The 23,645-nt window shown below is 39.2% G+C and overlaps 1 protein-coding gene across 2 annotated transcripts in view; it reads right to left on the bottom strand.

The window, feature by feature from the left end:
* The window catches only part of SKAP2 (src kinase associated phosphoprotein 2), a 139,527-nt gene that overhangs the window by 104,037 nt on the left and 11,845 nt on the right, over positions 1 to 23,645 (bottom strand). For both annotated transcript variants that reach the window (XM_040965067.1, XM_040965065.1), the window contains exon 4: positions 16,916 to 17,023. In XM_040965067.1, coding sequence (XP_040821001.1) covers positions 16,916 to 17,023 — 108 coding nt within the window. The remainder of the gene's footprint in view (positions 1 to 16,915; positions 17,024 to 23,645) is intronic.

Raw genomic sequence — 23,645 nt, 5'->3', positions numbered from 1 at the left:
TAAAGGGGATACAATAGAAAGGACCTTCAAAAAGTTTATAGAAACTGCATAGTATGAAAAATGCATGCATTTTGGGCCCGGCGCGGTGGCGCAAGTGGTTAAAGGTCCTCGCCTTGCACGCCCGGGATCCCATATGGGCGCCGGTTCTAATCCCGGCAGCCCCGCTTCCCTTCCAGCTCCCTGCCTGTGGCCTGGGAAAGCAGTCGAGGACGGCCCAAAGCTTTGGGAACCTGCACCCGCGTGGGAGACCCGGAAGAGGCTCCTGGCTTCAGATCGGCATAGTATCGATCCGTTGCGCTCACTTGGGGAGTGAATCATCGGACGGAAGATCTTCCTCTCTGCCTCTCCTCTCTGTACATCCGCCTTTCCAATAAAAAATAATAAAAATAAATCTTAAAAAAAAAAAAAAAAAATAATAAAAAAATGCATGCATTTAAACTTCTGTGCCAAAGTTAACTGAATATTTTTAATTCCTTTTTTCCATAAACTTGTTAAGTACCTTTGTACTGCCAGATGTGTGAAGGTTATCTGTGTCACCAACAGGGACTTTGGAAGTGATGACAGTCCTAACAGGATTTTCAATATACATTCAAAAATATCAAAAATAGATCTACAGGTTTACAATGAAACACAATCTCCACAATCAACTTTAAATTCATCTCTCTTGAAAGTGAGAGCTCCCAAAGATCGAGACAGAATACAAAACAGAAAGAGAATCACAAGGTTGGGGCACAACATTTGTTTGGTGCATGCCATTCTTTTCCCAATAAAATCCTGCCCTGCTTTCAGAAAAGGCAAAAGAAGATTATCTAAATAAAAATCAATAATCAGTTTTAAAAAATTAGGTTCTAATAGCCAAAAAATCCCATCAGCTGTCTAACAATATGACAAAATTCAGCAGCAGCCACAAAGAACCAATATAACTTCTGGTGCCAAGCAGCCAGATGGTACTGCTGGAAAAAATTAAGTCTACAGATTGGCAGCTCGACCCTGTGATTATTGCCCAAGGGAGGACAAAGTGGAAGAAGAGTGGGGGGTTCAGCGTGATGGGGATAAACCAATTATCACCAACTCACTCCATCCTTCCTACGATGCCCCAGTAACAGATTCTAGATACCATACGAGCGAATTTCTCAGCTTTTAAGTAGTCCCAACATTAGTTGGGAGTAATAAAAAATTGTATGCTGCAAAAAGCAGAATCTATTCTGTTATTCACCATAGGCCCTAGCAAAGTACAATGATCCTTTCAATTGCATAAGAATCACATGCGATACATACTAAAGCATTCTGGTACAGCTCTGTTATTGCAGGGAATGGGGGAGCTATCTTTTTCTATTTTTTCTGCATTCAGTGGTAGTATTTGTTAAAGTTCTGCATATTTTCCAAAAGGAGATTTATGGATAGATAATGGTTGCTTATGATAGCATAATAACGAAATAACTGACTCGCATGTTCTATAAAAAAATTTCTTTTGTTCACAAAAGGCATTTCTCATTTTGTGCCATCCGAAAATGCTAAAGAAACAGCAACATCTAAAGACATGTTCAGAGCCAAATCGCCTGGTAAAGAAAAGATAACATCCTCTGTTAATTTATGCAATTATGAGAAATTTAATATCTGCTTCTGTCATACTTTTGAAACATAAGATGGCCATGCACCCAGCAGCTCCTGGCAAAGCTTATATGGGGGGAAATCTCTGTTTCTTTCATTACCACCTTCACTCCATCTCTCATTGCTTACAAATATACACAGCTGTTTTGTATTACTCCAGTGTGTTGGATGTTAGGTTAAGAATATTAATATACTAAAGACAGGAAATTCTATTTATTTACTTGAGAGGAAGAGAGAGAGATAGAGAGCTCCCATACATTGATTCATTCCCCAAATGCCCATAAAAGATAGGGAGAAGGGGTGAAACTAGGAGCCAGGCCTCAATCCAGTCCCCCAAGTGCATGGCAGAGACCCAACTACTTGAGCACCTCAGGGTCAGCATTAGCAAGCTGTGGTCTGGAGCCAGGAACGTGAACTGAACTCAGATACTCCTAAACAGGATACATACACTCACCTTTACACACACATACACACACTTTATTTGAAAGGCAGAGACAGAAAAAGATCTTTCATCTGTTGCTCTGCTCCCCAAAAGGCTACCATATCTGGGACTGGACCAGGAGAAAGCCAGGAGCTCAGAATCCAATCCAAGTCTCCCATGTGGATGGCAGGAATCCAAGTACTTGAGCTTGCTAGAGTGTGCATTACCAGGAAGCTGGATCAAAAGTGGAGCTGGAGACCAGAGTGGTGGCCTGGTGGCTAGGGTCTTCACCTTGCATGAACCAGGATCCCAGAGGGATATATGTGTATATATATTGAGTACTTCGTTTTTAAGTATAAAAGCTTTATAAGACTTCTAGGAATGCTTTGGTCCAAGCACAAATACACACTAACTAGATCAACACCCAGTGAAATCCTTCTAGTACATTTTCTAGCATGTTACAGAAGGATACAGGATGACTCAGGAACATGAGTTGCTCCATACACTACAATGAATCACTGTTCTCGGTGCTGATAGCCCCAATGTCAGAAAAATTTATCTGAGAGGATATGCTTTACAAATTACACCTTACCCAACATGTTTCTAACACAAATTATGTAAACTCCAAATAGTTGGTTTGAAACACAGATTTTAAAATGGACATCAGCATTTTAAGTTTTTAGACATTATTCTGTCACCATTAATTGTGGGATAAGCAGCTATTCAACTTTCCCATTTGTGGGCTAAATGATGCACAATGTGTTTTTGCGGTTTGAGAGGAAATACATCTGGTTCACAGAACTGCCTGCATCTACCCAGGTTCGTAGTTTTCTACATCTATAAAGGTTCATCAGAATACACCAGAATACATTTTAGATTTAAACCAGAACAAAGAGTGCAAGATGTAAAATCATTGTAAGAGATAACAGTCCATGATAGCAAACACTATTATGTTTAATGAGTAGTAAAGCAGAGTATGAAAAAACTATACAGAGCTTAGTACCTCAAAACTAAATTTATTTTAAGTGCCCAACACGATGGCTCAATGGCTAAATCTTACCTTGCAAGCACCCTGCACCATGTGGGTGACCTGGAATAAGGTCCTGCCTTCAGATGGACTCAGCTCTGGCCCTTGTGGTCATTTGGGGAGTGAACCAGTGGAGGGAAGACATTTCTGTCTCTCCATAAATTTGCCTTTCCAATAAAAATAAATAAATCTTTTAAAAAATATTCCAGAGAAAATACATATTGCAATTAGGTTAAACATCTGATCTCTTGGTCTTTCTGTGACATCATCATAGACAGGAGTTAACTATGGACATGTCCTGAGTATCAAGTACTTATTCTTTCTACTATCTTATGTGACACTGTAATTATTTATATTTTTATAAATTAAGAAACTGACGTTTAGGAATCAACACTGAGGCACAGCGAGTAAAGCGGCCACGTGCAACATCAGTTGCGTATGGGGACTGGTTTTAGGACCTAGCTGCTCTACTTCCAACCCAACCCCTGCTAATGTGCTGGAAAGCAGGGAAGGATGACGCAAGTACCTGGGCCTTGACTACCTCTGTAGGAAACCTGGATGAAGCTGCTGGCTCCTGTTCCAGCCCCCACTGTTGCGGCCATTTAGGGAGCGAACTAGCAAATAAAAGATCCCTTCATCTTTCTCTCCCTCTCTCTTTCAAATAAATAAATAAATCCTTAAAAAAAAAATGGGCAGGGGGCAATGCTATGGCATAGCATTCCATACAAGTGCTAGCTTGTGTCCCAGCTGCTCAACTTCCAACCCAGCTCCCTGCTAACTGCTTAAAAGCAGTGGAACATAGCCCAAGTCCTTGGGCCCTTGAATCCTTGTGGGAGATCCAGAAGAAGCTCTGGCTCCCAGCCTCGAACCAGCCCATCTCTGGCCACAGCAACCATTTAAGCAGTCAATCAGCAAATGGAAGATCACTTTGTCTCTTTCTCTGTAACTCTGCCTTTCAACTAAATCTTGATTTAAATGAAAAGAGAAAATGGATTTTCCAAGGTTATGGTAATATCCCAGCCCTAAATCTGGTATGTGTGACACAACAATCTGTGTTCTTAACTACAACAATACAATTTATCCTTGAAATGATAAAAAAACAAAGTTTTCATCTTCAAAGCCCTTGGGAATTTAATACACAGATCTATAAGTGTATCTAATCTTCTTTGGGTATCATTTGCTATTGCTTAAAATGCCAAGACAAAACATAGCAACATATGTGATACCTGAATTATAAAGAAGAAAATAATTAAATAATAAAAACAGAATAAAGGAAAAGCCTAAAACTGTACTAGCACTCAGCTGAATGCCAAAGGAAACTTTCAAAATCTGATGTATCCCATGATTATATAATTATACTAAGGAGCAATTGTGGCTTCTAAATGTTTATAAATTTTAATCAAATATTTAGAAACAAAAGCACTAACTCTGCTGGATTACCTGTGAGGAAAGCTGAGCTAGACACTTGTATTCCCAATCCCCTATCTCCTTCTGCAATCTCTGGCAAGTCTTCTTTTTCTCACGACATTCAACATGTTTGGGCAAACAAAGCCGTGCTTCTCCATATCTCTATTCCGTATCTCAGACTCCCTCTCATAGTTTTGACTAACATTCTCAAAGTGCCTTCAGGGACAACAGATTTGATCTTATCCACTTTCCCATATTCACTTCCTGGAGCAGAGCAGCTGAGCATCAGGATTCACCCAAGATACGCTGTCCAGCACTGACTGGTTCTTCACAACCCGTTCAGCTGCTCACTCCCCTCTGGCCTAACCCACCACACTTACCAACAAGCCTCAGTCAGGTCCTTCTCAGAGCCGTGTGCCTGGTCTTTATTCTCCGCTTCCAGCCCTCCTCCCACAACAAGCTATGTTTCATCCTTTGACTCATTCTTTGTAATTCCTTATCTTTGGTTGATTAAACTGTTAAATCAACATTTATAATTAACAATACTAATTTGATACTTGATTTCTTGGCCAAACCCAAACTTTACTGTTTACTTTTATGGCAATAATCTAACCCGTTATCATATTTGTTGGTCACCACAAGCAAAGGTATAACTATTGATCCTCAGCTACCCAGATGTCTCTGCATTGGGAAACAGAATCTGGCCTGGTCCACTAACGTGCAAATGTGTTGGTTGTCTGTGCAGGCACACGTCCTTGGCAAACTCCTTATGCTCCTAAGATAGTCTCAACCCTACTTTCAGCTCTTTTGTCCAAAAGTGGTAACATGCAGAGCCAGAAAATATTTCCCAGATTTCCCTGCTGTTAGGACTCCTTCATTCCATTTCAAAGTGCCCCAGCTTGAGCTGACACCTGCTCCTGTCACCTCCTCTTCACTAATGCAGACTCCAGGAGGCAGTGGTGATGGCTCAGGCAATCAGGTGCTAACCACCAGCCTCAGAGACCTGCACCAACCTTGCAGCTCCCATTTTCAGTCTCAGCCTGCTCCAGCACTTGAAGACAGTGGGGAGGGAGGCAGCATATGGAAGAGTGTGTTCTCTTGCTCTCTCTCCCTCAAATAAATAATTTTTTAAGTGAAACATAAAACCACCTTGGTTCATCTATTTAGTTCTTTCTATCCAAACAATGCCAGAGAGTAAAGAAGAGGGGCTGGCAATGTGGCACATAGTCAAGCTACCTGCCCCCAAAGGACAACTGTATCATTTAAGGGATGCCTGGAGCACCTGGGATCTAGTCCGGCCTCCAATTCCTCCAACCCAGTTTCCCACTAATGTGCCTGGAAGGCAAGGGATGATGGCCCAGCTACTCAAGTGCCCGAGTTCCACTTGGGAAGCCAAGATGGAATTCCTGGCTCCCAACTTCGGCCTGGCCAAGCCCTGGTTGTTACTCTGCCTTTCAAATAAATAAATACTTTTTTAAAAGAAAGGATTAAATAACTAAATGGTAAATCAGTTTAAAATTTTTTTTAAAAATCTCACTAATTGAAAAACTAGCATTTAGCAAAGTTTTGAAGATTTCAAATGAGTAAATCAATAACATAATGATAAATTATCCAGTCTACAGTTAGCCTTAACAACATTTTTTTAACGATTTATTTATTTTTATTGAAAAGGCAGATTTACAGAGAGAAGGAGACAGAGAGTAAGATCTTCCGTCCGCTGGTTCACTCCCCAAGTGACCACAACAGCCGGAACTAAGCTAATCCGAAGCCAGGAGCCAGAGTGCAGTGTCCCAAGACTTTGGGTTGTCCTTTACTGCTTTCCCAGGTCACAAGCAGGAAGACAAATGGGAAGTGGGGTGACTGGAACACAAGCCAGCACTCACATGGGATCCCGGCACATGCAAGGTGAGGACCCCAGCCATGAGGCTACCGTGCTAGGCCTCTTTCTTTCTGGAGTGAGTGTGTTTGTTTTGCCTTTATGTCTTCTCTCTATATTGAGGTTCAAAATTTAGGAGGCTAAATAACAATTGCAGCCTATTGTTGTAATGACAGGATTTTCCTCTAAAGAACTTGAAAGGCTTCTGACTACCACAACCACGCTTTCTATTTCTCTCTACACCAGATTCTTTACCATCTAAACTTAGCGAGAATTTCACATAGCCTGCCTTGTAGTGGGCATTTGCTTTTGCTCTCAATTGCTTCTTCTTTGTTTTAGACCACCTCAGTTTTCCTTTGCAGGATGGCACATTCCCCCAGTCTCCATGTGGCTCAGGTAAAGATACCAACACCCTTCTCTTTCTATTTTTATTTAACACAATGGGACATGCTTTTCCTATGTATTAATATTTTTGAAAGTCAAAGAGACAGAGAGACAGATCCCTTTCATCCTCTAGTTCACTCTCCCAAATGCCTGCAAGAAATGGACTGGGCCTGGCTGAAACCAGGATTCGGAACTCCACCCCATCTTCCATGTGAATGGCATGGACTCAGATACCGGGGACATCACCTACTGCCTCCCAGAGTTTGAATTAACAGGAAGCTGGATGGGAAGGGAATGCAGGCTGCATCCCATACCTTCAGAAATGGAATGCAGGTGGTAGCTTACCCCACAGTGCCACAACACCTGCTCCTCTCTCCCCACTCTTAGTGGTTCAATTCAGGACACACACACGTCATAGTGACTCATCTAGAATAAGTGCATGACCCAAGCCTAGGACTCCTATGACAACTGCAGAGAGATCCCTCTTTCTAGGTGGTTTCTAAGCTGATGGAAAATATCTTAGATGCTCTGCTGGCTGGTCATCTCTGTCCCAGCAATTTCATAGTTATAGCTTCTTTTGCAGGAAGTTACACAGAGGAAATCAAAATGGGAGTGAGGCTACTCTATGCAGCCGAACTACCTACCTACATCCAAGGGACACAAAGTAAGATGACAGCTGCCTCCTCCCACAGGCAAGTCAATAAGATCTTCTTTCTACGTTCTGCTTAAACCAGTTTGATCTGGGTTTATTTTTCTGTCCAGTTTGTTAGAAAAGCCCTGACTGACACACCCCTTTACCATATGGTTTCACAAATCTGAAATGCAGTTACCTCTATGTGCAATACGTTGAAGCCTTTTATTCTGCCAGATCTGACTCAAATGCAGGCCCCAATGTCAAGGCTATCTGCATTCCAATCACAATTAGCTTCTTTCTCCTTCTGCTTTTTTGTAGTGCTGATGATACCCATCTGCCTTAAATTACAGTTACTATTTGCATCCCTCTTTCCTCTACTAATTTATAGGGTCCTTAAAAAGGCAACAACATATCAATCATTTCATTCCCCATGGCCTAACATAACTAATAGTAAAATCTGTTGAATGAAACTTTTATTCCGTCTAGCATTCCACCTTAAATGTACATCATTACCCTTTCTTACTACCTATTTTAAAAATTAATTCTTTGTCTCCTAAAAATTTTTTTTTCTTTTCAGAAAGAAATCCTATTGTAAGCATGTTAAAGGTTTATAGCACACATATATTCCAGCGTATAGATCCCAGGATATCAATACCAAACAAGTCCTATTCAATGTCTGAAATATATGTATATATCTTTTCCCCATGGTAAGATTTATTAGTATTTTTATAGTAAATATTATGTTTATTAACCTCTTTTAGCATTAAACAAAGTGATGAACATGTCCAAAATTTAAAAAAAAAAAAAAAACTCAGAGATAGTACTAAAGGTAAGGAGGTTTTCTGGATGTCTTTATGCAATAGTGTGTCCGGCTAATCCTCTACCAGCAGCGTTTGCATCCCACACAAGTGCTGGTTCACGTCCCGGTTGCACCATGTCTGATCAAGCTCTAGCTCTTTCCTTATGGTCTGGGAAAGCAGTAGAAGATGGCCCCAAGGCTTTGGGTCAGGACACCCATGTGGAAGACCTAGAGAAACCTTTGGGCTCCTGGCTTCAGACTAACCAAACTCTTGCTGTTATGGTCAATTGGGAAATGAACATGCAGATGGAAGATTTCTCTCTCTCTCTTTCCCACCACCTCCTTCCCTCCCTCACTCTAATTCTGGATTTGACGTACAATAAATAAATCTTTTTTTTTTTTTTTTTTAGAAAATCACTTAGTCTAGAGTTAAAAACACTTACGGGACAAGCATTTAGCACAGTGGTTAAGATGCTGCTTTGAGATGCCTGCATCTTGTTTCAAAGTGCTTGGTTCAAGTACTAGCTCCAAGTCCATTTCCAGCTTCCTACTAAGGTGCATCATGAAAGCTACAGCTCAAATAGTTGGCCCCCTGCCACCAAGTGGAAAACCCAGATTAAGGGGACTCTGGCTTTGGCCTGGCACACTCAAGTTGTTGCAGGCATTTGCTGGTCAATTCCCTAAATATCTGCAACAGCTGGGACCACATGAATGGTAGACACCTAAATACTGGACCCATCACTTGGTGCCTCTCAGTATGTGCATAAACAGGAAGGTTAGAACTGGGAGCAGAGGTGAGACTAATCCAGACACTTCCATATGGGATGCAGGTACCACAAGCAGCATCTCATCTTTGCTTGTTTGCTTTTTAAGATTCTTTACATTTATTTCAATAGCAGAGACAAAGAAAGACCTTCCATTAACTAGTTTGCTCCCCAAATGTCTGAAACGATCTGAACCGAGCCAGGCCAAAGCCAGGAATCCAGAACTCATTCTGGGTCTCCCACATGGGTAGCAGTATCTGAGCCATGACTTGCTGCCCCCGCACAATGTGCCGCAACAGGAATCTAGACTGGAAGCAGAGTGGTGACTCAAACCCAGAGGCTTTAGAAGGGAAGCAGGCTTCCCAGGGGCATCTGAACCCCAGGGCCAAATACCCACATTGGGGAAGATCTCAGTAAACATTCTACAAAGATGATCAATAAACACATAAAAAGATAATCAACATCATCAGATGTTAGAGAAACGTAAATCAAAACCATATTCAAGTCCCGCCTTACATTTACTAGGACCACTGAAATAAGAACAGATAATAACAAGTGTTGAAGGTATGGAGAAGTCAAACCCTCATACAGAGCTAATGGAAACATAAGATGAAGTTCTCATCAGGAAAATGCTTGGAAATTCCCCAAGAAGTTAAACCTGTGTATATCATATGGTCCAAAAATTGTACTCCTGGGTATAGAGACCTGAAAACAAATGAGTATGTTCACACACACACACACAAATGCATACATAAATGTTCAAGCAGCATTCATGGAAATCAAAAACAAGAAATAACCCACTGTAATTTCAGCATTTTTATCTTTCCTCAAACTTATTTACCTCCCAATGTTCAATTTTCCTAGTCATCCAAAGTTTTTCAGATTTTCTTTTTATTTAAGAAGCAGAGTTAAACAGTAAAAACTAATTTTTAAAATGTTTTAAATTAAACTAGAAAGAGATAAAGAAAAGAAAGCATCACTGAGTAAAAAATCTGAGTAGGGACTACTTAAGCTGCACTTGTGAAACTGACATCCATATTTGAGAGCCAGTTCTACTCCTGACTGCTCCACTTCCAATCCAGCTTCCTGCTAATGTATCTGGGAAAGCAACAGAGGACGTCCCAAGTACCTGAGCCCTTGCCATCCACATGGGAGATTCAGAGCGAGTTCCCAGCTCCCGGCCTCAGCCTGGCCCAGCCCTGGGTGTTGCAGCTATTTTGGGAATGAACCAGCAGATGAGAGAAAAATCTTTCCTCTTTCCTCACTCTTTCTCTCTCTTCCTCTCCATTTTTATCGCCCTACCTTTCAAATAAATAAATCTTTTTTTTTTTTAAGTTGAGTAATCTTTGCAAACAAAAGTAGCAAAGACTGGAATGATGAAGACCCAGCAGAAGACACCAAGCAGAGTTGAGTGCAAGTGGAGCCACATTCCCACCGACTTTGTTGCTTTCTTGGGGTTCTGTTACAATGCTAGTTCAGATTCTGGACAAGCTCAGAAACTTAGCTTTTCTAACAAGCTCCTCCGTGATCCTGATGCTGTTGGCTTGCTGGTCACATCTGGAGGAACAAGGGGCTAGAAAATCCACCACCATCCCAGGCAAAACTCACTGTGCTAGCCTAGGCTCTCATCAACACTTCCTGAAGCAAAGCAGCAGTATCAGTTAGGAAAAGGGACAAAAGTTATGATTTTGTGAGCGGGGCATTATCTGCAGAATCAAAGGGCCATGAATTCCAATTTCAGTTCTGCCACTTACTAGCTGTGTGACTGCATCTCATACAACCTCTCTTTTCCTAAGTTTTCTCAATGATCAAATAGTATTGACTTCAGTTATGCTGTCAAGGCAGCAAACAAATAATACAGCAGAGCATTTAGCTTGCTGCCTCCTCTAGATGGTCTCTTTGCCTTAGTTCAACCTACATGGTGTGCCAGGACAACAGGCATCATATTTGTAAACATCACATCCGTGTATTACTTCAGAGAGCTCCTCATGGCCACCAAATCTAAAGTAAACTCTTGAGCATAGCTTGACGTTCAGTTCCCATCAGACACTGTACACCATCTCCAAGACCCCCACCGCTGCTCCCTTCACACTGGCTACTGCCGAAACAACCTATCTTCTTCAGGAAACTCATCCCATTGCCACCTGGATGTTTAATTCTGAAATACATGCACAAGCATTTAGTGCTCAGGGAATTTTCTAAGCACATACTTGTTCCAAACCCTTTGCTGCACAAACCAGAATCTCAAAATGCAGAAAGGATTGTTTTCTTGGCAACAATACGATCATCAATGAATGTGAAAAATATGGCCTCTGGGCTTCCTCTCTCACGGTTCACCTCAGCATCCTTTCCCACACTCCCTAGTAAACTTCAACCCACTCAAAACTCAAATAACAGCCTCTCCCTCAAAAACTTACCCTACCATCTCTTAATATTTAGTTACAAATATTATGCCTTGGTTTATTTCACATAGGGATAGACCATATAACTGATTGAGTCAACAAATCAGGGAGTAAAATCAATGAAACCAATTATTTGCCTGGGTATAGACCAAATCAATGAGACACTGCAAAACACAGCATTTCTTACTTCTGGAATTTTCCTTACCTAACTTAAATTGCTAATTACCTTATTGTAGGTGATTATCTTTTCTTTTCACCTTAATTACATGTTTCCTGGGAAAAGGAATTTTTCTGATTCATCTTTGGATCTTCTATTGCCCTATCAAGAAATCTTGCATCCCTATTTGTGTACTATAAAAACAAATGCTGGTTTACTGGATTAAAGATGTACTGTTTTTCATAATTTTGGTTTTTCTTACCTCTATAATTGCTCTTATTTAGCCTGCTTTGTTCTGCTCTGTTTTGCCTGCTATTTTATTCTGATACAGTTTTCCAACCAAAAGCAAAAACTCCTCAGAAGATGATCCTCAACCTGTGTATTTTTCTTATTATCAGTTTGCATCCAAAAAAGTTTCACATGTGTATTTTATATCACCATTCACACAAAACGTTTCATGAGTATTAAAAACATCTTCTAAAACAAAAAAGAGAGGAAAGAAAACAAGAGAAAAACATTTTCTACTTCTTATAACTTTCTTAAACTACAATCCCCTCCTTCTACCAAATTACCTGAAATTGTGCTAAATACATAATGGCATTGTTCTTACACTACTAAAACATAAAGAAGCTGGTAATTTGGTATACTGAAGTAATCCAAAAAATTTTAAAACAAATATTATAATAATATGTGGTATACACACAAAATATGTACAAGCTACAAATGAATCTAAATTCTTAGAATACAAAAATATAATTTAAGTGCCAAAACCTGCAACGAAATCATAGAAAAATACTCTAAAAAGTCCACTTATGGAAAAAATTTTTATTTACTTACTTATTTACTAATTTTTTCGAAAAATCAGAACACGGTGTCAGCATGGAAAGACTGGTTCACTCCTGCAAAGCCTGAAAGAGTCATGCAGGGCAGGCTGAAGCCAGGAAGCAGGAACTCTGTGGGTGGCAAGAACCCAAGTACCTGGGTCACTGCCTCCCAGATGTCCTGGGCAGCTGGGACTCCAACCTGGCCTGCCAATCTTGGGTGCAAGCTTCCCTAGCAACAGCTTTAACTCTCTGCATCACAACATCTGCCTCTGTCTAATTTTCAGCACTGCTATCCCTCGGCTTTTACAAGAAATGATCAGTGCTATACCTGTTTTTTGCCCCCCCCCAAATCCTCAAAGTTTGGCACATTAAGTGTATGTGTGTGCATGCACATGGATTCATATCTAAGTCTCCTTTAGATGCACGGTGAGCGCTCATTTACAGGCATGTTAGACATGACCCTTTTCTAAGCAATCTTTTGGGATAAGTGATTTACATATTGTATAAGCCAAATCATAATACATTGGATTTTCTTTAAAAAAAAAAAGGCATACCAAAAATGATAAAACAACATTATCTAATGTTATACATTGATTATCATAGTTCAGCCTTTTTTCTTAATTCCCAGGCTTTACAGAATAGTTCCACTCTCAACAATACTTTTTTACAAAATCCTGATATCCTTGACAATGACCACAGTTTTCAGCACCTGTGCTGACTGGAAATACTTTTGTTAGGCAGATACCAGGATGACAAACTGCTATTTTATATCTTCTTCATTTTAGTCTTCCTACCTTCCCACCCCAGAGGTTGCAGATTTTTATCCGCAAAGCGATTATGGTCTAGGACTGAATCAGATTTGTGACAAATGTCCACTGGGACCCTTCGACCTATCATCGACGGCAGAGCCAATATATGTCTTCTCGCTCACTAAACCTTTCGCTTCACCTCAGGGACTGCTCCCAACGCTATATGGTTAGAAGTCTTCTTTCACAAACAATGAAAATGAATGAAAAACTAGTTCCGAATAGAAAAATGGAAACCCAGGTCATTCTATGGCATAGAAAGCCTGTCCTACATCTACTCCCTTAGTGATCAAATGTTTCAACATGTGTACAATAACAGATTCCTGATTATGGTTTTAACTCTCGCTGTCTTTAATTGTATCTGATTACTGACACGAACCATTCATATTAACATCCCAATATACCCAGCTACATGATAGCACTGAGCTTCTAGCAATGATCTACAATAGTTCAGAACCACCATGATTTGTTTTTATATTTTCTGAACAAAAAATAAAGCGTAAAGCTAATAAGGGAAGCTTCTAACACATATGCTCTCTTCTAAATATTGCTACATCAGAATGAAAACAGCACAACAGTCAGGCAATCACTTATACATAAAATCCAAACTCCTACTCAGTTTCCTGAGAGATCATTTAGCAGGTCAGTTTTATTTTCCTTTTCGCTATTGGTCTTAAAATAAATTGTTCCTCAAAAAAAATTTTTTTAAAGTAAGCGTTTCCCAAAAAAAAAGAGGAAAAAAATTATAAAATCTGACAGTTTTATGCTACAAGGCATAGAAAAAAAAACTGTTACCATTTCTGTTACAATTCTAACCATCAATAAAGCACATTTTTTTTTCAATGTACCACTCAAAAATCAATTATATCAACTCTTTTGTATCGAGAAACAGCACACCTTTCAGGCAACTAATATTAATGAGTAGACACGACTATAGAATCTCCATCTGTTTCTCTGACAAAGCTGTGGCTACTCGAGTCTCTCATTGAAATTCCATTAATCTGGTGGACCAAGGTCCAATGCGAAAATCAAAACTCCATCCACCCCTTTATCAGCTCACAATAACCTACGCGTGAACTCTGCCTGTTAGCATACAGCTAGTTATGATTTTGCTATCAGTCAGGCAGTTGGCCAACAACAACAACAGGGCAGGCTGGAAGCAGCGTGTCTGGCAGAGGCTTGGAGACCTTGTTTTCTGTTTTGCTCCCCATCCGACGTCTATAGGGTGTCTGGGCCTTGTGAGAGCATGCATTATTCTCCTTGGCTGTGATTTAATTGCTACCAGCAATCAAGTGGAAGCCTCACTGAAGTGTGCTTGAATTTCATTAGAAGATATAACTTATGCTACTTTCCTACAGTACCTAATAAACCATAAAGAAACCAAAACACATATGGCTTGAGGGAATAACTGGAAAATTAGGTGGCCATTTGGGAACTGGGTGAACTTTTGAACCAGGGAATGGAGAATAAGAAATATTGAAGGGAAAGACAGACTTAGAATGCACACAGAGATGTGCAAGTTTGACCTTTTCAATACCTAGAAAATTACATTAGCATTATGAAAAATACATACCATGTTTAGAATTTATAATCCATCAAAGTTCAGATACTTTGTTAGTACCTACCATAAGGTAAAAGTCAAAAAGACAAAACAACAATCTGATTTAATAAAAATGCTTTTGGTGACTGTATTAAGTTGGTTATGCTTACTGTTAAATGCTTTATTCTTTTTATAATTAGCACATCATTAGTCTGAGGTCACATATTAAAGGAAAAACTTATCCAGCCAAGAAGAAAACACACACAAATTTTAAGTTATGGATGTGATGACTTGATAGGTATTACAGAAATTAAAAGTTCAGGTGAAAGTTTACAGATCGATTTATAATATTCTTAACAGAACATGTAAAACTAACAAAATAATGTGATCTATATATCAAAAATGAATAACCTAAAATTTTCTTAAATACTAACAGTTTGATTGGTTTTCAATCAAAAATTGATGTTATACATGTTATTTAATACTCAAATCATGATAAAGTAATCTTTCAATAACAAACCTTTTTTATAATATCATTGTATATCCTAAATTCTGGTGATGAAAATGGTTGATAAACCATTTACTCTGAACAAAGAAAGCACAATAATCATATCAATGCATGATTAACAGCAAGTCATGTTTTCTCACAAATTACTAGAGGGCTTCGCGCCCCTCTAGATAATTAAATAGAGAATTATTTCTAAGGGTAGAGTTTCTTAAAGAATGTACATAATGCTACCCTGAGCATAAAAACACTTGCTACTTAGAGAAACACCCAGTTTCTGTGTATGAATATATATACATTCTCTGAGTATATACTGTGTGTGTGCTTATATTCTGTGGAGTATAAATATTCTCTCTGCATACGAGTATACACACACACATTCATTCACATCTCACCAACCTTCTACAGAGAAGCAAAATCATGACGTATTTGAAAAATAGTAAAACTTAAATAATAAGTCTTTGTTTTGCCTGAAAATACTATTTCATTAATTGTGAAACCTTTTCTAATAAAAATGCTTTTCAAGATGAGGTTAGATGGGATGATGCTCCGGTTTTGGATAAAAGGTGTGAGGGAGAAGAAACGTGCACCTCTTTAAAAGACAGAAAGGGAATGGAAGAGAAAAGAAGAGCCGTCCTTTAAAAACAGAAATTAAATATTTGCCAAGGTGTAAAACTTAACATAAAATGGATATGATTATTATTACTACACATTGTACAAAGTTTTAGATGTAGAAAAAGGGATTGTTTTGTTCTGAATCAGTGGTTAGAATGTTTATCACTTATGCATGTACTTGACTTATCCCTGTTCTGCAATAGACATAATTTTATACCTCATAAAAGCAATTTATGTTTCCAAGGGGAATAATCTGGATAACATAAAATGTGGAGTGCTCTGTTGCAGGAAGCATATTTTCATTCAGCAATTGTATTTAGAGATGGAACTGCACAGTTTGATCATCGTGTCGTGGCAGAAGGCATTACTCACTTCTGTGTCTATGCGAAACTTTCAGTGCCACAAATTAATATGCATGGCTAATTTATTGACATACATTCTTAATTTATAACTATGTGTCACCCTTGTAACATTTCTGCAATACAGCTGTATTCAACCGGCTATGACAGAGAAAGTACATGCGTGGCTAAAAATAAGTTTCACAACTTCGACAACGCTCAATAGTCTCTAGAAATTACTAAGAGACAACCAATCAACTTTTGCCGCTAATTAATACAAAACACAATAATCCCACTGCATAGTGCAGGGCATCTTTAAGTGACAATCAGAAAAATGAAAATGTGTATCAAAAGAAGCGTTTGATAAAATCCTGTCTCAATGTGAAAAGGCAATGTGGCAATAATTAATTTAATATTTTATGAACTCATTTTCTAGGAAGTTTTCAGGAAAAAAAATAGATCAAAACCCTTTTTCATTATTTATAAGATAAATAATACAGCAAGCCCATTAAGATGCACAATAAAATTAAGCAAGAATCTGATCATATTAAATTAACCAACAAACTGTCACTAATACTATTCAAAGAATGAGACAAGTCTTCTCCTAAAAATTCTAGTCAAGAATTACTAAAGAAGCAACTACATACTTAGGAAAGCCTCGCTGGAACCACTAGAGAGAGCTCTTCTGCTCTTCAGCCAGGGCCAGGAAAGGTGGGCTCTCCCAAGCCGTGCAGTGACCCACTCCCAGATAAAGACCACCGAGTGTGAGGATCAGGGATCGCGGCCCAGGGGAAATGTCACCTACCATCGGAGGGGCCTTCGTCATCCTTATCGCATCGCTCCGAGGCTAAGGACACGGTGTCCAGAGGCCCAGTGAACGGGTCGTCGTATTCATCCCCGTCTTCCGCATCACCTGTAGAAGAATCACAGAAACCTTTCATTCCTAAGAACATAATTACTTTGTCAGAAAGGTAACTTGCAAACTGAATCACAGCCATGGGGGGGAAAAATGACAACCTTTCAAACTAGGCAAAAGCAGGTCCCATCTCAGCTTATATTCACTCTCATGGAATACGGTTTTTGAGGGTCAGAATACAACTACAACACAAAAGAAGGCAGTCTCAGATTTACGGTGGTCCCTAAGGAAGAGTTCAGAAAGCAGAAACAGTCTAAAACTGTGTGCGTCTCTAAAGGAAAAAACACAAAATAAAAATTAAAATATTTATTAATGCTCTAGTAATAAAGTGGAAAGTACAACAGAAAATGATTCAAATAATTTCATTTTTTTAATAATTTGAAAACTGATGAGAAACTGAAATCATATGAATATTTCATTGATTAAAAACTATCATTTTTTAAAAATCACAGGATTACATCAGAATAGATCTAAAATTGTTGCATTTTTTTTTACAGGAATCCTCTGTGCAGAAAAACTCAAAATTCCTTATGATCCTTTTAAATTCAAGCCAGGTGATTTACACACCAAGCACTACTTTCTGGCCAGTCTCCTACTTGATTTAAAAAGGCTTGGTTGGTTTGATGGCCTATTTTCATTGGCTTATTTTAGGTCATTTCATTCCCCACTACAACATCTTACGGTTTGGGGGTTTTTTCCATATATTCAGATAAATAACTAAACATACTTATTTGAGAGACAAAAAGAGGAAAGAGCTCCCATCTTTTGGTTCTCTCCCTTAAATGACCACAAGGGTTGGAGCCGAGCAAAGACCAAATCCAGGAACTCGCTAACCCGCACAGGTGGCAGTGACCCAACTGTTTGAGTTAGCACTGCTGCCTCTCAGAATTTGCTTTAGCAAGAAGCTAGAGGCACGGGCCAGAGCCAGGGCTCACACCTAGAGACTTCAACATGGGACAGAGGTGTTTCAACTCAGCAAACACCTGCCCCAACAACTTTTTGAGAAACCACTGAGGGACTACTCCACTCCCAGTACAGCTCCCTGCTAAGGTACCTGGGTAAGCAGTGAAAGATGGTCCAAGTGGTCAGGGCACCTGCATCCACATGACACCAAAAAGAAACTCTCGGCTTCGGCCCGGCCCAACCACAACCATTGAGGCCATTTGGAGCATGAACCAGCAGAGAGATTAATTCTCTCTCTTTCCTCTCCCTCCTATCTGTAACTTTGCCTTTTAAAACAATAAAAAGTAAATCTTTAAAAAAAAACAAAACAAAACAAAACAAAAACTCCTCACCTTGAAGGCACTGGGATCCCATATGGGTGCCAGTTCTAATCCCAACAGCCCCACTTCCCAACCAGCTCCCTGTTTGTGACCTGGGAAAGCAGTTGAGGATGACCCAAGGACTTGGTATCCTGCACCTGCGTGGGAGACCTGGAGGAGGCTACCACCGGCTCCTGGCTTCGGATCGGCACAGCTCCAGCTACTGCGGCCACATGGGGAGAGGATCTTCCTCTCTGTCTCTCCTCCTCTATGAATATGTGATTTTTCATTACAAATTATATATTTAAAAACCCATTGAATCACATTTCTTGTTAGCCTGTTGCACACAAGTACAATCTGTTATTACCCAGATTAAATACACCAAAAAAAATGCATGTTTCATACCATATAAAGTATCAAATTGCTGACAATTCAAGAGAAAAGCAGACACCTCAAGAGTTAACCAAAACATGTGGCAAAAATTCCCACCTCAGAAAGTGCATCACATTACTTTTGGACACAGTTCTTGGCAAATCCAAGTTAAAGTTTCTAGGTTCTCCAAAAAGACACCTTCTAACACCCTCCTGGTGGGTGTCATCTTACATTTCACCATATTTTAATACAGGAGATAGTCTCTTTTAATGCAATACTATTAAAATAATTTTAAAAGTTCTCATTTCTGCTACTTTAAATTTTGCCATTTCATGAGCTGCTGTCACCTTATTCCAACAAAAAATGAGGACATCTCATAGTAACACAATCAGAACAGAGATAACACTGAAATTCGCACTTTAAATTCCAAGGAACACATACAGACACGACACCTTCTCCAGATCTTAATTTGTCCTTCTTTAGAGATGTCCAAAGTATTATTTGTGAGAGGAAAAGAGACCTGGGCAAGAAAAAGAGACAGAGAGCTCTCTTCTGCCAGTTCACTTCGCCAATGTCCACACGATCACATGGCCAAGGCTGGGAGCTGAGAACTCAACATAGGTCCCCCACATGGGTGGCGGCATCCGGATACTCCATCCATGACCTGCTGCCTAACAGGACTGGCACAGCTGGGAAGCTAGCAGTAGTAGCTGAAGCCAGGGACTGAATCCAGGTACTTCAATACGGGACCATGGGCATTTTAACCTCTAGACTATATGCCCATATGCCCAAAATACTCCTTAGAACATCCAGTGATCCCTTACAATGCTCTTAGAAAAAAAAGCATGCACTGATTTGTGATAAAAGAAGGAACCCCACAAATACCAGTAAAAATATTGTGAAGACATTACAGCAGTTCGTAGATTACATAGTAGAGATCAAAAAATTCTCTGTTACTCTTAGTTCATAGGATGTTCTAATATTCTCAATGAAGTAAGAATTTCTATGGAGTGAAATTTCTGAGGCATTTCATATCACATACTAATAAAGCAATCTTGCTATGGAAAAAAGTATGAGAATACTTCAAATTCCCAGAACCTAACACAGTTTATTTTATTATTTTGACTATAAACAACAGTAAAACTAACGGAATAATAAAACGATTTGGAAACAATTTGGATAGACAAGGTTAAATCTATCTAAAACTATATGGAAATATAATTAAGAAAAAATTAAGAAAAAATTAAGCGTAAATATTTTGAAAATCAGAAGTGATTTGTTATCATTTGATAATTTCTATTATACATTTTCTGGAAGTATATATTAGCATATACACACATGCCCACAGATGCCCATACCAACAGAATACATGTTAGTATATTACATAGCAAGAAAGTTTGCTATGAAAGCTTTAAACTCAATAATATTTAATCAGAGTTTAAAATATGCTACATAAAATGGTTATTAGCATGTTGAATAAATCTGTAAAAAATATTTTTGGGTTATATATTATTATAGTGAAATTGTCTTCAACTTAACCATGCTAAGAAATGTTGCTAACTGCAAGTGTTGTTTTTAAAAGTTGGTACAATGTGTGTATGTATCTAGGATTGCTACTCCCCACAGACCCCACCACCACCCACCGCCTCCAAGCATGCTTTGAGAGAAGTCAGAAGTAAAGAGCACGTGGTACCTGGGCAGATAGGCCCCTCTAACTGCAGCCAGTGGAAAGGTCTCACTGTCTTTCAGCATGGTCTACTTCATCCTGCTATTCAGTGAGGGCACCCCCACTTCCCCTCCCTAATTTGGTTTTTACAAGCTGCTCAGAAGGAACTTCAACCGAACACAGGGGTCGCTGTTGAGTAGTGCAAAGCTTTTTTTTTTCTTCCCCAGGGACTGAGTATTTGCAGTTCTACCTGCAAAGACTTGTATAAATTAAAAGGCAAATGTTCAACTTGTGTTTATGTAATAGAAAACTGAACTCCAAATCAACAATGGGTGTCAGGTAAATGTATCCAATACAATTTACAGACATAATTGAAAGCATTACAGACTAATCAGACATCTAAGAGAAAAGCATGCTCAAATGAAATGTCTTCAGAATCATTAGTTGGCAGCCGTTCTATTACAATCACACATAATGTCAGCAAGTGCCTTGAGCCTGTGCCAATGACAACAGCATAAATTTTGCATCTCATTTCTGTGGTCATAAAATTAATGATCAGTTTAAAAATACTTCTTTGTAAAAGTTATTGCACAAAGAGAAGACATGAATGTGTCCCTGTTATGTACTCACAAGGATAATTACGGGGTTGTTGCTCGTTAATACGGCTTCTTGTTTCCCTAGAAATGCATTTGATTTATCCTGCAACTTTCAGAAGTTTAATTAATGATACAAAGTTAACGGTGTAAAAGACAATGATCCAAGGCTTCCTTCCTCTGGGTTCAGTGGCAACTTAAATATCACAATAAAATCAAGACATGAGTGGACCTCAGCAGCGTGTTTTTCTGGAACTATTTGTAAGGTTATAATATTGGGTTCAAGTAACTGCAAGCCATCCTTTCCTTTTATGGAACTCATCATTAATTAGCCTTTGCTGAAATGCCTGGAGATAGGGTCCAGGAGCAACTGAGCAGTCCTGATCACCACAACCAGTTAAGGTGATTGACTGCTGCTTGCTCCGTCAACTCCAGGCCCATCTTGAACACAGCCAGTTACATGTGGAACTAAATGTTATGTCTACCATTTGGATAACTGGTCCATCTTACACATCATGAAAGATAAATCAGGTGGGAGAAATTTATTCAACTGAGACACACTTGTTTCTAACTCACTATTCAGTTTACACGTCCAGACTAATTTCAGAAGTAATAATACACAGCTACAAATGCAGAATGAAGCATTGAACTTGTCATTTCTTAAGGGAAGTTTAATTCTTCAGATTGTGAAGAATCCAAGGCACCACAAACAGGATTCTCCTCCAAATGTTTCAAAAACAGGAAGACTAACTGATGGCAGAACGACCACAAAGACATTTCTTGCACCGAAGTGAGGCAGAGCTGGGAAAGGAGGCTAGAGCGGCCCACGCACTGCTCCCGGAAGACAATGCTCACCATCTCCAGGGATCTCAAACATGCTTGCCGAGTGTGTGCAAAGCCAGTAGTTGAGGGGAGTGTTAAGAGGAAAAAGTTGCAACTTACTCCCTCAGATTCCACCGTGGAGCTAGCGTTCCAAGGAAAATGTGTACGTGTCTTGTTGGGAGCAATAAAGGAAGGGACATTAAACATCAACCAAATTTGGGAATTCTTTGGTATTCTTTGCGATGCCTTTAGGAGAAACTATAATATATACCATACTGGATCCCTTCTTAATTACCTATCCTGCTGATTCAAACCAACCAACCAAAAAGTAGCAACTGCTCTCATAATAAACTTACCAATGAGAAGATGGGAGGAAGTCATTTTCCAAGTAAATAGATGTATATTTAGTAGTATCAATGGAGAGTTAGGAGCAAAATCCACTAAATATTGGCCAATGTGCTGGTGAGGTAAGCTAATCCTCCATGGGCAGCATCAGCATCCCACGAGGGGCACCAGTTCTAGTTCCAGCTACTTCCCTTTTGATCCAGCTCCTGCTGACAGCCTAGGAGAGCAGTGGAGGATGGGCCAAGGCCTTGGATCCTTGCACCTTGTGGAAAAACAAAAGCTCCTGTCTCCCAGCTTCAGACAGGCCTACCTCAGCCACTGAGGCCATTTGGAAAATGGAAAATGAAGCAGTGGATGGAAAATCTCTCTCTCTCTCTCTCTCTCTCTCTCTCTCTCTCTCTCTGTATTCTGACTTTCAAAAAAATTAATCAATCTTTTTAAAAAACTCACTAAAATTTTCTGCAACTAAAGGATTTTAAAGTAGAAAATGAGTTATATAGATATAGCATCTAAAGCAAAATATTTATATTTTTTAAATGGTAGAAATTAATATCTTACAAGTTTGAAAGATATTCTCTTGAACTATTTGTCATATCGCTTTGCAGACCCTTCTTACAGTAACTGGTAATTCCCAAAAAAAATTATTTAAAAATTCATTATGAAGCAAGATTAACTTAAATCCTCCTGACAAATGAAACTGAAACTCAGAATATGTATTCACAGACTATCGGCTGTACACCTGGTGTATGTCAAACCCCAGTATTTCCTTACTACCTCTTTCAATCATTCAGTCAATAAATAAACCACTTACACTTAAACCATGACTGCAGTAAAATGAGGCTAACATAAGCCCAAGATAGGACTACATACAGTATATCAGTTAAATTGTTATGTACATGTACTTTATGGTAAAAATACTAGCTAATAATCAGTTAATAGCAGTGTTTAATACTGATGCATTCTCATGGCATAAGAAGTGTTTTCAGTCAGTCTTAAGGGACTTAAGGCCTTGTAAAGGGGCAGGAACAAGTCTCCAGTAATCAGAGAATACAGTTCCAGTGCCTGCGGTCACATTCAGCAGGACCCGTTCTAGCACTGGGCTACACTCTAATTAGCTTTAGATCGTTCCTCTGGCTCGTACAACCCTGAAGGATACAAGAAGCCACACTTAGATAAAACAGGCAAGATGGCAGGTGGACCAAGCGAGAAGTGTTCTTGTTAATTAGATTGGAATCTTGCTTATATATAAAAATTAAGAAATATAGACATTCAGCGGATAATGATCCTAAACTGATCATTAGGACTTCGACTTCCAACTGGAAATGCTGCATTGTTAAATCTCAGGATGGGTGAGTATCTATAATGTGAAAGAGAGGAGACGAGAAAGGAGGAGGAAAGGATGCTAGACAACTGTGTACATTAGAGAAATTAGCAACTGACTTGTGAGAAATGACAAATCTGAGTCAACTTGCTGTATTTCTCTCCACTTGATCCTTTTTTTCTCACACCAATGATATTAAAATGGTACTTAACTGTTATTTTTAAAATGAGAATTTGTA

Source organism: Ochotona curzoniae, unplaced genomic scaffold (assembly GCF_017591425.1).
Source record: "Ochotona curzoniae isolate NIBS_2020 unplaced genomic scaffold, NIBS_Ocur_1.0 scaffold_3835, whole genome shotgun sequence".
NCBI classification, from domain to species: Eukaryota; Metazoa; Chordata; class Mammalia; order Lagomorpha; family Ochotonidae; genus Ochotona; species Ochotona curzoniae.
This window is presented reverse-complemented; position numbering and strand designations above follow the sequence as displayed.